Source organism: Xenopus laevis, chromosome 1S (genome assembly GCF_017654675.1).
Source record: "Xenopus laevis strain J_2021 chromosome 1S, Xenopus_laevis_v10.1, whole genome shotgun sequence".
Lineage (NCBI taxonomy): Eukaryota > Metazoa > Chordata > Amphibia > Anura > Pipidae > Xenopus > Xenopus laevis.
Genome location: NC_054372.1, coordinates 140,918,835 through 140,934,912, shown reverse-complemented (window position 1 = coordinate 140,934,912; position 16,078 = coordinate 140,918,835). Strand labels below are relative to the sequence as shown.

The 16,078-nt window shown below is 37.8% G+C and overlaps 1 protein-coding gene and 1 long non-coding RNA gene across 2 annotated transcripts; one reads left to right on the top strand and one right to left on the bottom strand.

The window, feature by feature from the left end:
• Positions 1–6,227: 6,227 nt before the first annotated feature.
• unc119b.S (unc-119 lipid binding chaperone B S homeolog) lies at positions 6,228–15,179 on the bottom strand. The gene is given in 5 exon segments (NM_001091952.1): positions 6,228–7,726; positions 8,521–8,693; positions 9,661–9,766; positions 12,708–12,818; positions 14,954–15,179. Coding segments are annotated over 5 exon segments (726 nt in total). The 5' UTR covers positions 15,177–15,179; the 3' UTR covers positions 6,228–7,613.
• LOC121399482 lies at positions 12,169–15,292 on the top strand. The gene is made up of 2 exons (XR_005965064.1): positions 12,169–12,436; positions 14,882–15,292. It is a non-coding gene; the product is annotated as an uncharacterized LOC121399482 (long non-coding RNA).
• Positions 15,293–16,078: the final 786 nt, after the last annotated feature.

The following is a 16,078-nucleotide window of genomic DNA, read 5'->3' as shown; positions in this document are numbered from 1 at the left end:
ACACTAGTAATGGGCAAATTTCTCATTTCGCTTCTGCAAAGCCCAATTCATCTAATGCTGCACAGCTCCTCTGTCATCACTGGAATAGATGTAAGATGACCATTCGTTATTGACCATTATGAGAGGGGGGAAACAAATGGATAGATTTAGATTTCCATGTATCCATTTATGCAAGTCTGGGGTTAATGGAGGGCTCATTGACTATTTCTCCAGGGATTTTTCTGTTAAAGGAGAAGTAAAGTCAGAGCTTTATTTGATTTTTGCTGCTGACCATGAAATAAAAGTATCCTTACCAGTAAGCATTCCCTCATTCGTTTTTCTACTAAGGTTTGTGCTGTCATCGTTTTTGAAAAAAGCTCAAAGCTGTATATGGAAGCATTCCCTGGCTGCAATCCAAAAACGAGTCCTATCAGGGCACACGCATGCGCAATCATTCACAGCAGTGCCCTGCACATGCGCATGAGTATATTGTGACTTTCCTTTGAAGAGCTGACGTTGCAGGCACGTGATTTAGCCTTTCCTCATTCCTGACCTCTGCCCCCCGCCTGCTTTCACTCAACCGCCAATCGCGATGCTTCTTCCCTGTTGAAGCTTACATGCTCCTGCGCTCACTCCGGTTTTAATTTACAGCTTGGCAGTGAGCACAGGAGCTGAGCAACGGAGGTCAGCTAAATATTCGCAGCGTTTTGGTCTGTCTGACAGAGGTCTGTCTAAATCAGTGATCCCCAACCAGTAGCTCGCGAGCAACATGTTGCTCTCCAACCCCTTGGATGTTGCTCTCTGTGTCCTCAAAGCAGAAGCTTATTTTTGAAATCCAGGCTTGGAGGCAAGTTTTAATTGCATAAAAACTTAGTATAGTACCAAGTAGAGCCTCTTGTAGGCTGCCAGTCCACATAGGGGCAACCAAAGAGCCAATCACAGCCCTTATTTGGCACCCAAGGGACTATTTTATGCTTGTGTTGCTCTCCAACTCTTTTTACATTTGAATGTGGCCCACGGGTAAAAAAAGGTTGGGGACCCCTGGTCTAAATACATGTTTAATAAAAGGAAAACAGCGCAAATTAAAAAGAAGCCTTTATTTTAACTTTGTTTTAATGCCTCCTTGTTTAGAGGCTGTCAGTCTGAAATGAGGCGCATGCGCAGTACAGTAGAGGCGGAAGTGAGGTACCGAATGGAAAATGGCGGCGCCAAGTTTGAACGGTGGAGAAACTAACGAACAAGGGTACACAAAGCCACTACTAAATAGACACTTTTTAATATGGCGTTTCAGGAGGGGGGCTGCTGGTAAACAGAAAGAAATAGGTATCGTTTTTTAACTTTACTTCTCCTTTAAGGAGCACATTTATTGACATTGGAGATAAACGTCCCCTGTGGTGTTGCCATAGCAACCAATATGCAATTAGATTTGAACACCTACGGTGTGAATGGTGGTTGTCTGGCTTATCAATAAATATGCCCTTAAGTCTGGGGTTAAGGGAGTGTTTTTTTTTTTTCTGCCTTTTTTGCAGTTATCATATATATATATATATATATATATATATATATATATATATATATATATATATATATATATATATATATATATATATATATATATATATATATAAATAAAACACAGCTGTACTCCAAGTGATAGGCTGCACTTAAAATAAAGAGATCTAACAGCAGTTTGGAAATGCAATTTTATTACCAACACAAGTTCCAAAAAAAAATGTGCATGTAGAAGAATGCTACAAACAAAGCTACCCCCATGTATGAACAGTAACCCCACCAGGAGTAGCAAGTGTGCAAATTGTGGTTTTGTTTCATAAATTCTTTAAGGAATAAGTGAAAAAGCAAATCAAATGTTTATTCATTTCCATGAGTAACTCATAGTCAAGTCAAATATTCTAGGCATTATCAAATTGTTTAGATTTTTAAATAAGAGAAATCAATAGCGATTAAACACCATTTGCACGTATAATCTTATTGTAAATAATTAGTATTCAGTTTTCCCATGTTATGTAACATCTTGGCATCAGAGGTATGCAGCATGGAGTTCCATGCCACTAAAAGGTCACTTAGGACACAGTGATTGAAGAATATATGAGGTAAAGCCAACTGAAGTATAATTAAGGACAGCTAACGATAATCATATCAGACAATACAGAAGAGGTAATGGTTCAAACACATTTAAAATAATAAGGTTTTATTACTGGTACCAAAAACGAAGACATTATTTTGGCCTAAAGGTCCCCCAAAGTAGGCTCTGAAGAGCAAATAGCAGGTAGGAAACTACGTTGGATTTTCTCTGTCCTAATTTCTCCTGCAAATTTATATCATCTTCAATTGAGTTCAATAAATAAGGTTTCATTTTAAAATGAACTCTTTCTGACATTTAATTAAAGGGATTGCTTGCCTTTGAGTTAACTTTTAGTATGATGTAGAGACTGATATTCTGAGACAGTTTGCAATTGGTTTTCACTTTTTATTATTTAAGGTTTTTGAGTTATTTAACTTTTTATTCGACAGCTCTTCAATTAGCATTTTAAGCAATCTGGTAGTTAGGGTCCAAGTTAACCTAGCAACCATGCATTGATCTGAATAAGAGACTGGAATATAAATAGGAGAGTAGCGGAATAGAAAGAGGAGTAATAAAAAGTAGCAATGACAATACATTTGTAGCCTTACACAGCATTTATTTTTGTTTTTTTTAGGAGTCAGCGACGCCCATTTGAAAACTGCAAAAAGGCAAATAAATTTAAAGCTATACAAAAATAAATAATGAAAACTAATTGAAAAGTTGCTTAGAATTGGCCATTCTATAACATACTAAAAGTTACCTTAAAGGGATTCTGTCATCGGAAAACGTTTTTTTTCAAAACACATCAGTTAATAGTGCTGCTCCAGCAGAATTCTGCACTGAAATACATTTCTCAAAAGAGCAAACAGATTTTTTTATATTTAATTTTGAAATCTGACATGGGGCTAGACATTTTGTCAATTTCCCAGCTGCCCCAAGTCATGTGACTTGTGCCTGCACTTTAGGAGAGAAATGCTTTCTGGCAGGCTGCTGTTTTTCCTTCTCAATGTAACTGAATGTGTCTCAGTGGGACATGGGTTTTTACTATTGAGTGTTGTTCTTAGATCTACCAGGCAGCTGTTATCTTGTGTTAGGGAGCTGCTATCTGGTTACCTTCCCATGGTTCTTTTGTTTGGCTGCTGGGGGGGTGATATCACTCCAACTTGCAGTACAGCAGTAAAGTGTGTTTGAAGTTTATCAGAGCACAAGTCGCATGACTTGGGGCAGCTGGGAAATTGACAATATGTCTAGCCCCATGTCAGATTTCAAAATTGAATATAAAAAAAAAAATCTGTTTGCTCTTTTGAGAAATGGATTTCAGTGCAGAATTCTGCTGGAGCAGCACCATTGAAAACATTTTTTCCCCATGACAGTATCCCTTTAAAGGTGACCCACCCCTTTATTTCGATAGAATAGGTTTTATTTTTTAAACAAAATCAGAGCAATTGGCAAATAGTTTCATTTTACATTTACTCCTGCATTCTGAAGTGAGTGTGTGAGGAAAGAATGATTAGGAAATCTGTCCCTTCCAGGCAAGACTGTATAATGAGCAATCCCTTTTGGTGGCCATACACGGGCAGATAAAGCTGCCGATATCGGTCGTTTGGACCGATTTGAAGTGAAGGAAGGGCCTAATATTAAGATTAGGTTAATGGGACACAGGTCAGTTTGCCTATTTGCTGCCATCCATTCACTGAATATGTGTGCTGACAGACACAGGATGAGCCCATCAGTGAACTCACAGAGTGGATTACGACACCGAAATACTAAAAGGGAACTATTGCAAAAATGTAATATAAGCTTCCTCATACTGAACTAAGAAACTTTCTAAATACAATCAATTAAAAATTCGGTACCATTTCTGAAATAATCACTATATTCACTATTCCTCTATCAGCATTTATTTCTCTTTATGCGGGAGTTGGGTGTCAGATGAATGATCCAATATATCTTATAGGGGGGGGCTCCCTTTCCTAACAGATGTATTAGAGCTCACTCAAATAACTGATTCCAGTACTAACAAAACTGCCTTTTGCACAAATTCTGCATATAGAGAGACATGATGTCTGGGGACTTTAATAGAGTGAGCTCAAATACATCTTCTAGGCAAAAGAACCCCCCCTATAAGATATATTGGATCATTCATCTGACACCCAACTCCTGAATGAAGACAGAATAAAGAGAAACAGATGCTGAGAGAGGAATAGTGAATATAAACGATTATTTCAGAAACAATTCAAAATTTACAATTGATTGTATTTAGAAAGTTTCTTACTTCAGTATGCTGAAGCAAATAGTACATTTTCATTTTCGCAATAGTTTCCCCTCATTTTATGGATGAAATCCAGTGTGCCAAAACTGCACATTTCAGGGGAGAATATAAACGTATAAATGTAGAGATTGTAATATACAAACAATCTGAGGACTTTTAAATAGAACCCCAGTTTATTTGCTATATACATGTATATACTGCTGACGCAAAGCAATATTTTCATCAAAGAATAAATATGTCTCAATAAGTGAATAAGGTGAAGACGCAAATTAAATTTTAGGACTGCCGACTAGCCCTAAACTTTAGCAATATCTTGCACCCTTATTACTATTCTTTTCTATCAAAATAGAGGACATTATTTGAAAAAGTTGCTTGTTGGATGTTATAAATGTACACAAGTCATTTTTATAAGATTTACCTTGCCTAGTAAAGCAATTTCCTACATTAAGAGTGAAGATAAGCAAAATGTAAACTATATCTGGCAGTTGCTCTTCAAGTCCAGTACTGTGTTACAGTTTCCCTGAGTGTTTATATGATGGTGTATTAACTACTTTAAATAAAAGTAGGAATCCAATGTGCACAGCATGAGATTATAAATAAAACGACTATGAAACAGCCTTGGCGAGTAATGTCCTCTATTATTGTGTTTCATTCTCATATGTAACAGCCTCTAGATGCTTAAAGGGCTCTTACCAGGAAAAACCCTTTGAGATGTGTGTTCAGGGACAACGGATTGTACGGTTTGGGCTCTTACATATCACAGCATCCATTTCCAACTCCTAGTGGAGAGTTTTAATAGAATTGTTTTGTACAGAAACTACACTACAGAGTGTAGTGTGTATACTTTTTAGTACATTTAATTGCTGTGAAGGGCCTGCTCCTTGTTTCTAAATGAATTTCTAATTGCCTTGTTCTGGAAATATCACCAAATTATCCCTTGTATACAGACATAAGAGAACAAAGCATTGTAGTTTAGGATGTACAGTTGTGTAAGGTATGGTGGAGATATGGAGTCTTCCTAAGACTATACTGTGATATTGCTATCAAGGGGAAACAGTCAATAGGATATAAAGCAGCAAAGTGTTCTTCAAGAAATAAAGCAAGTGTATAATAACAGGCACAACGTTTGCTCCCATAGAAACAAATCCAATGTTTGCTTTCATTCAAGACCAGAAAATAATGGCGGTTATAAAATGGGATCAATCTTTGTGATTTGTACATGTTAAAGGGGACATATAGCATGGGGAGAACTCTCCTGTACAACAAGGTAGTGCAGGTATGGGATCAGTTAAAGGCTGTCATAGACATAGACTCCATTAAAATCAAAGAATCCAAATTTTTAAAAATGATTTCTTTTTTTCTCTGCAATAATAAAACAGTAGCTTGTACTTGATCCAAACTAATATATAATTAATCCTTGTTGGAAACAAAATCAGCCCATTGGGTTCATTTAATGTTTAAATGATTTTGTAGTAGACTTAAGGTCTGGAGATCCAAATTACGGAAAGATCCATTATCGGGAAAACCCCTCGTCCCAAGCACTGTGGTTAAAGGGTCCCATAACCTGTACAAAAAGCAACTATTATAGCTACATTCCTTCTGTTTTTAGAGGGTTATAATGCAATGGAATATAGTTCTCAGTACTATGTATTCCTTTTAACTTGAGTCATACACTTGTTTCTCAGTTCAAGTCTCTCTGTTCCACTTTTGTCTACAAGAGCAGTATTCCTTGTGTATTGTAAGAATAAAATAAAAACCAGCAGTCTCTCATACCATACGTACATTCCATTCACACATATAAAGGAAGACAAGCCTGCTCAAAACATACTGTACATGTGATCTAATCACTAGTTATACTGCATTTATCCTCGTCTCCCAAATAGAACACAGCTATTTTTTTTTTTTTCAATAAAGGAATTATTGCTCATCAGACCAGAAGATCCGAAGAATAATGTAGAATAAAGGTGAGATTAAAGCACTACGCTGTCCATAAAGTCTATTATAACCATCTATAAGAAATATCCTTCCCGGACTTAAAAAGCATGGTTCAGTTTATCATGTACTCTCCTATATAAAATAGGGACAATGACACACAACTATGGTGCTCTCAGGACAGAGGTGGCCAAGTATCCTTAAAGAAAAACTAAACCTTTTTTCATCTGTAAAATAACTCTAAAAAGTGCCCAGAATAACATACCTTTATCCTGCATCATTCTCCTAATTTCAAATAGCGACTGGCCTAGCATGAAGCTCCATCCCTAGAAATAATAGAAGACCAAATGCAGGGAGAAAGTATGTTATTCTGGGAACTGTTGAGAGCAGTGATCCCCAATCAGTGGCTCAAGAATATAATTTTGCTCACCAACCCCTTTGGATGTTGCTCCAAAACCAAGAATTTTGAGTTCCAGGCTTGAAGGCAAGCTTTAGGTACATAAGTATCAGGTGTACCGCCAAACATACCCTCCTGTAGGCTGCCATTGCACATAGGAGCTACCCAATAGCCAATCACAACCCTTATTTGGCACCACAGGAACTTTTTTCATGCTTGTGATGCTCTCCAACTCTTTTTACAACTGAATTTGGCTCACAGGTAAAAAAAAAAGTTGCGAGACCCCAGGTTTAGTGTAATTTTAGGGGATTTTAAAAAGAAAGACCTGGTTTATCCATTCATTGTCTATCCCCAATTCATTGCAGAGCCACAGAATATTTTCCATGCTTTCCTCTCCAAAGTTCTACCATAGGCCACAGATGCCATCAAAACACATTATTTACAATAGTTCTAAGAGAGATTTAACCCTGAAGATAAATGGCAGATTAAAGAGAAAGTAGGCACATCTAGAAGGCAGCTAAAGACCACAACAGTTACCAGGCAGAACTGCCACATAACAGAGAGGACAAATCCTTCATGATAACAGAAAGGCACCAGTTGGAGCTTAATGCTACCAAAAGTAAATGCTAATGCTTAATACTAACAAAAGTAAAGCAAAGGAATTACAAATCTAACATCATACTTTTTAAAGGATAACAAAATCACCTGTTTCACAAGAGAATAAATTAAAAAAACAAAACAAAAAAAAACTTCTGTAAATACAAAATCTTCCTGTTCTAACTAAAGCACTTATTAAAATTAAGATTTGAAGACAGTACTTCTATCCTTCTGTTGCGCAGATCTCATAATATTATGCAGGAGCCCAAAATGTTGTCCATCATTTTTAATTGTCTCGGCTTCAATGAGGGAATGTTTTGTTTTGCCATATACAGTCTAAGGAAATGGAATCCTCACTGGCCTCCATTATAGGCATAGTCTGCTTTGTTATGCATGATGAGCTTGTTATCAACAAAGTAGAAGCTGTCAGAGCGGGTCTCATAAGGATTCTCGGTCATTAGTCGAACTGTGGAATGAACAGAAATTGAATGCAAGACCAACTGTCAGATAAAAGAATAAATAACCAAACAAATAACTGGTATCGGTATGCAGCAGAATGTTCTTGCATGAAAGGGGAACTATCGCAAAAAATGAAAATTTAATATTAACTTCAGCATACTGAATAAGACATTTTCGAAATACAAACAATTAAAAATTCTGTACCGTTTCTGAAATAATCAGGTTTATCTTCACTATTCCTCTCTCAGCATCTGTTTCTCCTCATTCTGTCTTTATGCAGCAGTTGGGTGTCTGATGAATGATCCAATATATCTTTTAGGGGGTTCCTTTTGCCTAGCAGATGTATCAGAGCTCACTCCATTAAAATTACCATCATGTCTCTCTACATGCAGAATTTGTGCAAAAGGCAGTTATTTTGTTAGATTTTGTTTGTTTGCACTGGAATCAGTTATTTGAGCGAGATCTAATTCATCTGCTAGGAAAGGAAGCCCCCCTTTAAGATATATTGGATCATTCAGAAATGCTGCACCCAACTGCTGCATGAAGACAGAATGAAGAGAAACAGATGCTGAGATAGGGATAGTGAATATAAACTTGATTATTTCAGAAACAGTACAGAATTTTTAATTGATTTTCTTTAAAAAGTTTCTTATTTCAGTATGAGGAAGCTTATATTAAATTTTCATTTTTGCGATTGTTCCCCTTTAAAGGAGAATGCAACCCTTTAAGAAAAAAAAACGTATTGTATTGAATTGTGCATGATCTATCTGTATGCATTCTGAAAGGGACTGGAATACTTACTTAGCTCCTCAGACAGCTGTGGAAATTCATACATGTGTTCACAGGTGTTTCTACTGTTGGGGATGCAGAAGCCAAAGTCAAAATCAAAGCTCTTAAGTATACGATCACGGAAATAATGCCTCTCAATCATCCGAAAACTCTTCACAGGTTTGTCCCCCACAGTAAACTCCACCCTACAGAAAAAGACAATTTTAGGATTAATTCTTACAGAACTAAAGTAAGGGCATAATACATTTAGGAATTACCATGCTTTCAGTCACTATTTTCAATTGATTCACCGTTAAAACATCTATTTGGCTTATTGTCTCTGTGGAGCAAAGCCAATGGAAATCAAGTATACATGGTGTCAATCTTACTGCACAGCTTGTTTTGTGGATTATAAGCTTTTTACAAGCTTTTGTATAAGGCTAATGTAAGGCTTAGTACTTACAAATTAATGTATACAGAAACCTAGCCCAACCAACATATAGAACAAACCAGTTTTCCACAAAACTCAGACCATTAAAACTGCAGTATAGTGACTATAGCAACACTGCTATATTTGCAAAAATTCAGATAATCAGGAGAGACAAAAGAAAACAAGAAGATGTAAAAATATAAATACAAAGGACGCCACTAGGACACCCATAAAGGGTTTGAAGAAATCTAGACTGTTTACTGTTAAGAAGAATTTCACTTACAAAAATATAAAGCTGATCAATATTATAGTTCAACTATACTAAATTAATAATAATGCTTAACCAACAGATAATGTATAAACTAGTCAATGACCGTTTAAAGAATTGTATCAGATTGACATATTTGTATTTATTTATTAGGAATGCTCCAAATTCTGGATTAGGCAGAACTCTAGCCTTTTTCCCCCACAAGGATTAGGCTGAATACAAGAGCCTGGCAAACACTGACATTGCTTCCCCTCTTCCATACAATAAATTGTGTATACAAATTAGGGTTCAGTTTGCACATCCTAAAAGATCCTCCTGTATGGTGTGCCAATCCAGTGAGTTAGAGACCTGAGAAAAGGATTGTGCATTACAAGATCAATCATAGCACATCTAAAATATGTCTCAGTATTCTCTTTGAATTGTTTATCATTGCAATTAGCTTCTCTAAACCAACACCACTAAAAATTATACTTACGTTGCTCCAACTTTTCGAAGCCTGAGAAACGCAGGAGTAAATTGATAACGCACAAACCGCCCAGCACTTGCATCTAGATGGGTGCTCTCCTCCTCCTCTTCCTGTTCTGTAAGTATAAATGTAAAGGAGAACTTAAAGGAATTGTATTATACAAATGCAGTTTTTTCATGCGAAAGAGCAGTACAGATCCATGTCTTAAGGCTAATGCCAGATGATAATCAGCCATTACCAGAGCATGACATGTCATTAAAGGGGTTGTTCACCTTTAAATTCACTTTTAGTATGATGTAGAGAACGATCTTCTGAGACAAATTGCAATGGGTTTTTATTTTTTATTAATTGTGTTTATTTTATTTATTTAGCTTTTTTATTCAGCAGCTCTCCAGTTTGCAGTTTCAGCAATGAAGTTGCTAGTGTCCAAATTACCCTAGCAACCATGCATTGATTTGAATACGAGACTGTAATATGTATAGGAGAGGGTCTCAATAGAAAGAGTAATAAAAAGTAGCAATAACAATAAATCTGTAGCCTTACACAGCATTTGATTTTTAGATGGGGTCCATGACCCCCATTTGAAAGCTGGAAAGAGTTTAGGTGGCCATAGTAGTAACAATTACAATCTTTCTTGGGAAAGATATTTCCAAGAAAGACTGTTCATTTCAATACACACGTGTAGAGCTGAATCGTCAGATATAAAGGTAGAAACAATAGAATTCTACCTGTATCTGACGATTCAGCACTAACAATGGCCGATGTTTGGGTGCCTTCAAAGGCACCTGATCAAAATTTTCTGTCCAGCCCGATCGACGAGCCGACCGATATCCAAGTCTTCTGCCGATATCGGTCGACTCTTTTCCAACCATACACACACTGAATATCGTATGAAAATTAGTTTCGTACAATATTATCTGTGCGTCTATGGCCACCTTTCGAAGAAGGCAAATAATTAAAAAAATATTAAAAATAAATAATGAAGACCAATTAAAAAGTTGTTTAGCATTTGCCATTTTATAACATACCAACAGTTAAGGTGAACTACCCCTTTAAGACATGGCATGCTTGTGTCATAACAGAGCTCCATTAAATGACATATGATATATAAATAGCAGTGCAATAAATAATTTTGTACCGGCATTTTAAAATACAAAATCATTTTTGTGTATAATTCTTGGACACCATCAAGTTAATAAGAAGCAGAACACGTGCAGTGGTATATTTTCTATAATGAAAAAAAATTATACATATCTGACATAACGGGTGTAGGTTTAATCTTTGAATACCCTTCTCTATTATGGAGCTCAGGATTCAAAGTGCAAAAAAAGCAATCAAAAATGGCAGATTGCACCTATAACTTCAGTCCCAATCTGGTCTGTCATGAAAAGGTCAGAAATGTTACAGTAAAAGTTCCATCTAAAGGGGATGGGAACCCATTGCCACCATAAAAGCAGATGAGATCAGCAAAGGATAAAAACTCCAGGAAAGGCAGCACTGGTTTTCCTCTCTTCTGTACATGGGAAGTCCCTTAATCATAGCCTGGCATGCAATAAGATCAATACTCCTAAGTGATGGAATGTGGTTCAGGCACACGCTGCAGTGAAGAACACTAGTACAGTTTAAACAGGAAATGTAATGCAATTGATGAGATATTATCTTAAGAAAAAATGAAAGTTTTGTGTCATCCAGGGACACAAGTGTCCCTGGATGACACGAAACGCACAAGGCTTTATCTTTTTAGACATAATGTAAAATAAAGAAACATTTTATTTTTATAAGAGAGAGAGATTGAGAGGTGGCAGGGGAAGTGTTGGGGAGATCCAGTGTGAGGGGAGTGATAGCAGCCAGGTCAGTATTAGTAACTCTTTGAGTGGTAACACTACTTGGCTCAGCTCTGTCCAGAATTACAGTAGCATTTGGGTAGCTAAGCACAACTCTGATCTCACAAAGGAAAAGATATACTGTGGGACCCCGAAACTGGAAGGCATCCTACAATGCAAAATGCTGAGGACTCCCAGCTGTCTTGCACAGCCTAGGACAGGAGCCATGAGGAAGTTAGACAGCCAACTTGTGCAAGCAAAGTTTTTGTAGTTGCTTTTATAAGGGCTCTTACACATGAGCGTTTTTACCTGCACTCCCCTGCGTTTCGTTTTTCGGCGTTCAGCCGCAGGGAAGCGCAGGAATAGATGCATTTAATTATTTCAAATGGGGCTGTACTCACACAGGCGCATGTAGGCGCCGAACGCAGGTTGAGACGCAACATGCTGCATTTTTCCTGCGTTCGGCGCCTACATGCGCCTGTGTGAGTACAGCCCCATTTGAAATAATTAAATGCGTCTATTCCTGCGCTCCCCTGCGGCTGAACGCCGAAAAACGGAACGCAGGGGAGCGCAGGTAAAAACGCTCATGTGTAAGAGCCCTTAAAGTAAGACAAAAGGCAACTTTTGAAGGCATATAAACTATGCTACTGTAATTGTTTCTTCAGCAGATTTAATATTTAAATTAGTATTAAAAGGGAACTGAAATTACGAAATATTTATTGAGTTTAAGGCTTATCACTGTTCTGTCTCAATCCTACATGTTTTACCTACTGCAAACAACCATGTTTTTTTTATCAGTGGTGCATTACAAACTGCTGAGTCATGCTGGAACTGACTGAATCTTTCACAATAAACACAAAAAAGTACATAAACTGCCTAAACTTTATTTCTCCAGTATGTTCTGATGAATCTTGCTGCATCTACTGGCACTAGGGAACACTGGATCTACTACCAGCCTGAAGGTACCCACAGTAGGTTGTGTCAAAAGGCACAAACAGTTTTGTGCCAAAACAGTCATACACTGTGTAATCTTTAAAATGACATAACTCCCACTCTGAAAATTCTGGCTGCAACGTGCATCCAATTTGCAAAAACATGCCCATTGGTGTGCGTTTGGATGTGTTTGATATAATTGCTGCTGGTGCAAATCAGTATGTGTCTGTAAAGAAACTGAATTTCTGGAGTGTTGCATAAAAATACAACTTATAATATAAAGTGCTACACAAGGCATACCTGAGCAAGGTTTAGAGATCTCAAAGAGCACCGTGCCAGTCTCCAGATCTCTGATTTTGAAGCGAGTAAAGTCAATACCAAAGATATTATCTTCAGGTTTGCACAAGTAATCTAAATAAAAGAGATAAAAAGCAGAAAACCAGGTTAGGTATTTCACAGTGTTGTTTTGTTGTTTAAAATGACCAATTCTGGTCAAAACTTGTCAGTTTAACCTTTGCCTTCAGGCACACAGGAATAGAGGCAAGTACTAATTTTGATAAAATTTCAACATGAAATAAAATAAATTTTTCTCTTTGCAACTCTCTGACAAAGTTCCAAAAACAATGATTTTACCATGTTAGCAAGCAGATCAGTGAAAACACACTTGTATTTCTGCACGAATACAAAACAGGAGTGTGATCAACAGTCTCTGTACTAAAAATACACTGCATTTAAGGTGTACCCTAATATGATGGTCCAAGGGTTCATTGGCATTCACTGTACCATTTGAAGTTGGGGTCCCAATTTGTATTATATTTGCACATCAGTATGGGGTCTTCATTCTGCAGGCAGTTCTGTATATGTTCTATTTTTACTTTACTTTGCTAGGAAACCATTGGCTGTATCTTTGTGCTTTTAGTTCACCAATATGGGTTCTTCATCTGTACTACTGACACTGAAACTGTCACAATACTGTTCTGTGCTACTGACACTGAAACTGTACTACTGATATTGTGGCAACTGTCACAATATCAGCATTGATACTGACTTTGAATGTACTGAATCTCTATATTTGGTATTTTTGCTTCCTAAATGTAGCACAGTCGAACTCCCATTTTACGTTTTTCAGGGGAGCAGAAAAAATGGTGTAAAATCCAGGAAAATGTAAAATCAGGGAAATGTATTATGCATAATATATATAGGAGGGCCCACAAAACAACAATGTAAAATGAGGGAAAACTTAAAATCAGTGGATGAAAATGGGGGTTCTACGTAAGTACATTAGAGGACATTATAGACAAATGGCAGGGGACCTTTTTACCCATAAAGTGGATCACCGTACCAGAGGCCACCCCTTTAGACTAGAAGAAAAGAACTTTCATTTGAAGCAACGTAGAGGGTTCTTCACAGTCAGGACAGTGAGGTTGTGGAATGCACTGCCGGGTGATGTTGTGATGGCTGATTCAGTTAATGCCTTTAAGAATGGCTTGGATGATTTTTTGGACAGACATAATATTAAAGGCTATTGTGATACTAAACTCTATAGTTAATATAGGTATGGGTATATAGAATTTTAATTAAAAGTAGGGAGGGGTGTGTGTATGGATGCTGGGTTTTCATTTGGAGGGGTTGAACTTGATGGACTTTGTCTTTTTTCAACCCAATTTAACTATGTAACTATGTAACTATGTAACTATGTAACTAAATGAATATACTATGGAAGACAGATAAGGACTTTACACTGCCAGCGGGCCCTTGGAATGTGTTTCTCTGGCATTGTGTGGCACCATCCTAAATAAGTTCCAGACAATACGTATTTTTTTTGTAAGTCATCAGTCCAGTGGAGTGTAAAAACAGTAACACCAAAAAAATTTTGTGTTTTAAAGTAACGAAAATATAATGTAGTGATGCCCTGCACTGATACATCATACAACTGGTGTTTTTGCTTCAGAACCTCTAATATAGTTTCTATAAATAAGCTGCTGCGTAACCATGGGGGCAGCCATTCAAAGCTGAAAAAGGAGAAAAGGGAAAGGATTATGCAGCGGATGAGCTCTGCAGTATACAATGGGATTCTTCAGAATTTATCTATTTACTGTGTATCCTGTGCTTGAATGGCAGCCCCCATGGCTACACAGCAGCTTGTTTATATAAACTATAGTTGTGTTTCTGAAGCAATCACAACATTTTACCAGTGCAACAGTACATTATATTGCCATTCTTTAACACACTTTCATTGTTTGGGGTTACTGTTCCTTTAAGAGTACATGATATGTTGTAACAATGGCCTGGTCCTATTCATATTCTAATCGCAATATGATGATGTGGAATAGATAAACATGGGCACAGTTATAAGATACAGAGGCTAATTGGGAGGAGGTACATATGATGTTTTTGGAAAACACCTATATTAACTTTGCTGGTGCTCACAGAGTTTTGCTGTGGTTACAAACAAACATGTTTTCCTATTTCAGCCCCTGGCACAATCCCACAAGCGGACAACTGCAGTGTAGTAAGGACCAGAAGATGCCATTTGTGTTACTCACTGTCAGTAACCCGACTCAGGCCCAGAACATGTTCCGGTCTCAGTTCGTTCAAGCCCAGAAGCTCCTCTTCTCTAAACCGTGTGATGGAGCTTTGATCTGAGGTCCCGGATTCCTTTCCCTGCACACGCCGAGCCTTCAGTCGGTTTATCACTCCACCTCCCGATTTCTTTCGCTCATCTTTGGGCTGCCCAGCTAGAGCTTCCTCCCGGTTAGACCCGCTCATTTCTCTTACAAAATGGCGGTTGCCACCTCCGCTAGCGCCGTAACTAAGGAGAACGGAGCTGGGGGGAGGAGGCAGTTACCAGGCAACAGAATCAGCAACCGGAAGAGGCTGGGAAATGGGCGAGTACCTTTAAATGATCGATATATGTAAAACAAATCGTGTGGTGACCTCTGTTGAAATGAAAGTGTAATTTGGAGTGTAATGAACGTATGTGCATATTTAAATATATAGTCCCACGCAGTAAAACGACATTAATAGATCAATACAATAATAGAATGAAAAGCTGTAGTTGCGCCTATAAAGAGGTGAAAGTGACCAATGAATACACAGCCTTACAGGGCACCTATGACAAAACACCAAAACATCAATGTGTTTTAAAGAAAATAAAATATAATTTAGGGTAAGGCCACACTGGGCGTTTTGGGGAGATTTATTAGCCTGGCGACTAATCGCCTCGTCTTTGCGGCGACCAATCTCCCCAAACGCCTTCCCTCACTTTGCGCGTTTTTTCATTTTAGCCGGCGCAGAGTGACGGCAAGATTGGTTGCCGTAAAGACGAGGCAATTAGTCGCCAGGCGACCAAATCTCCCCAAAACGCCCAGTGTGGCCTGGCAAAACTGCTGTGTTTACTTCAGAAAAACAACTATAGTTTATATAAACAAGCAGCCACGGGGGCAGCCATTGAAGCACAGTATACACAGTAGATAACAGATGAGTTCTGAAGAATACCATTGTATGTAAACAGACTTGGTTTTGTGAGCAAATTTTCTGTAGCCAGTAATAATTAGGGATGCCCCGAATCCACTTTCTTGGATTCGGCCGAACCCCCGAATCCTTCGTGAAGGATTCGGCTGAATACCGAACCGAATCTGAAACCTAATTTGCATACGCAAATTAGGGGT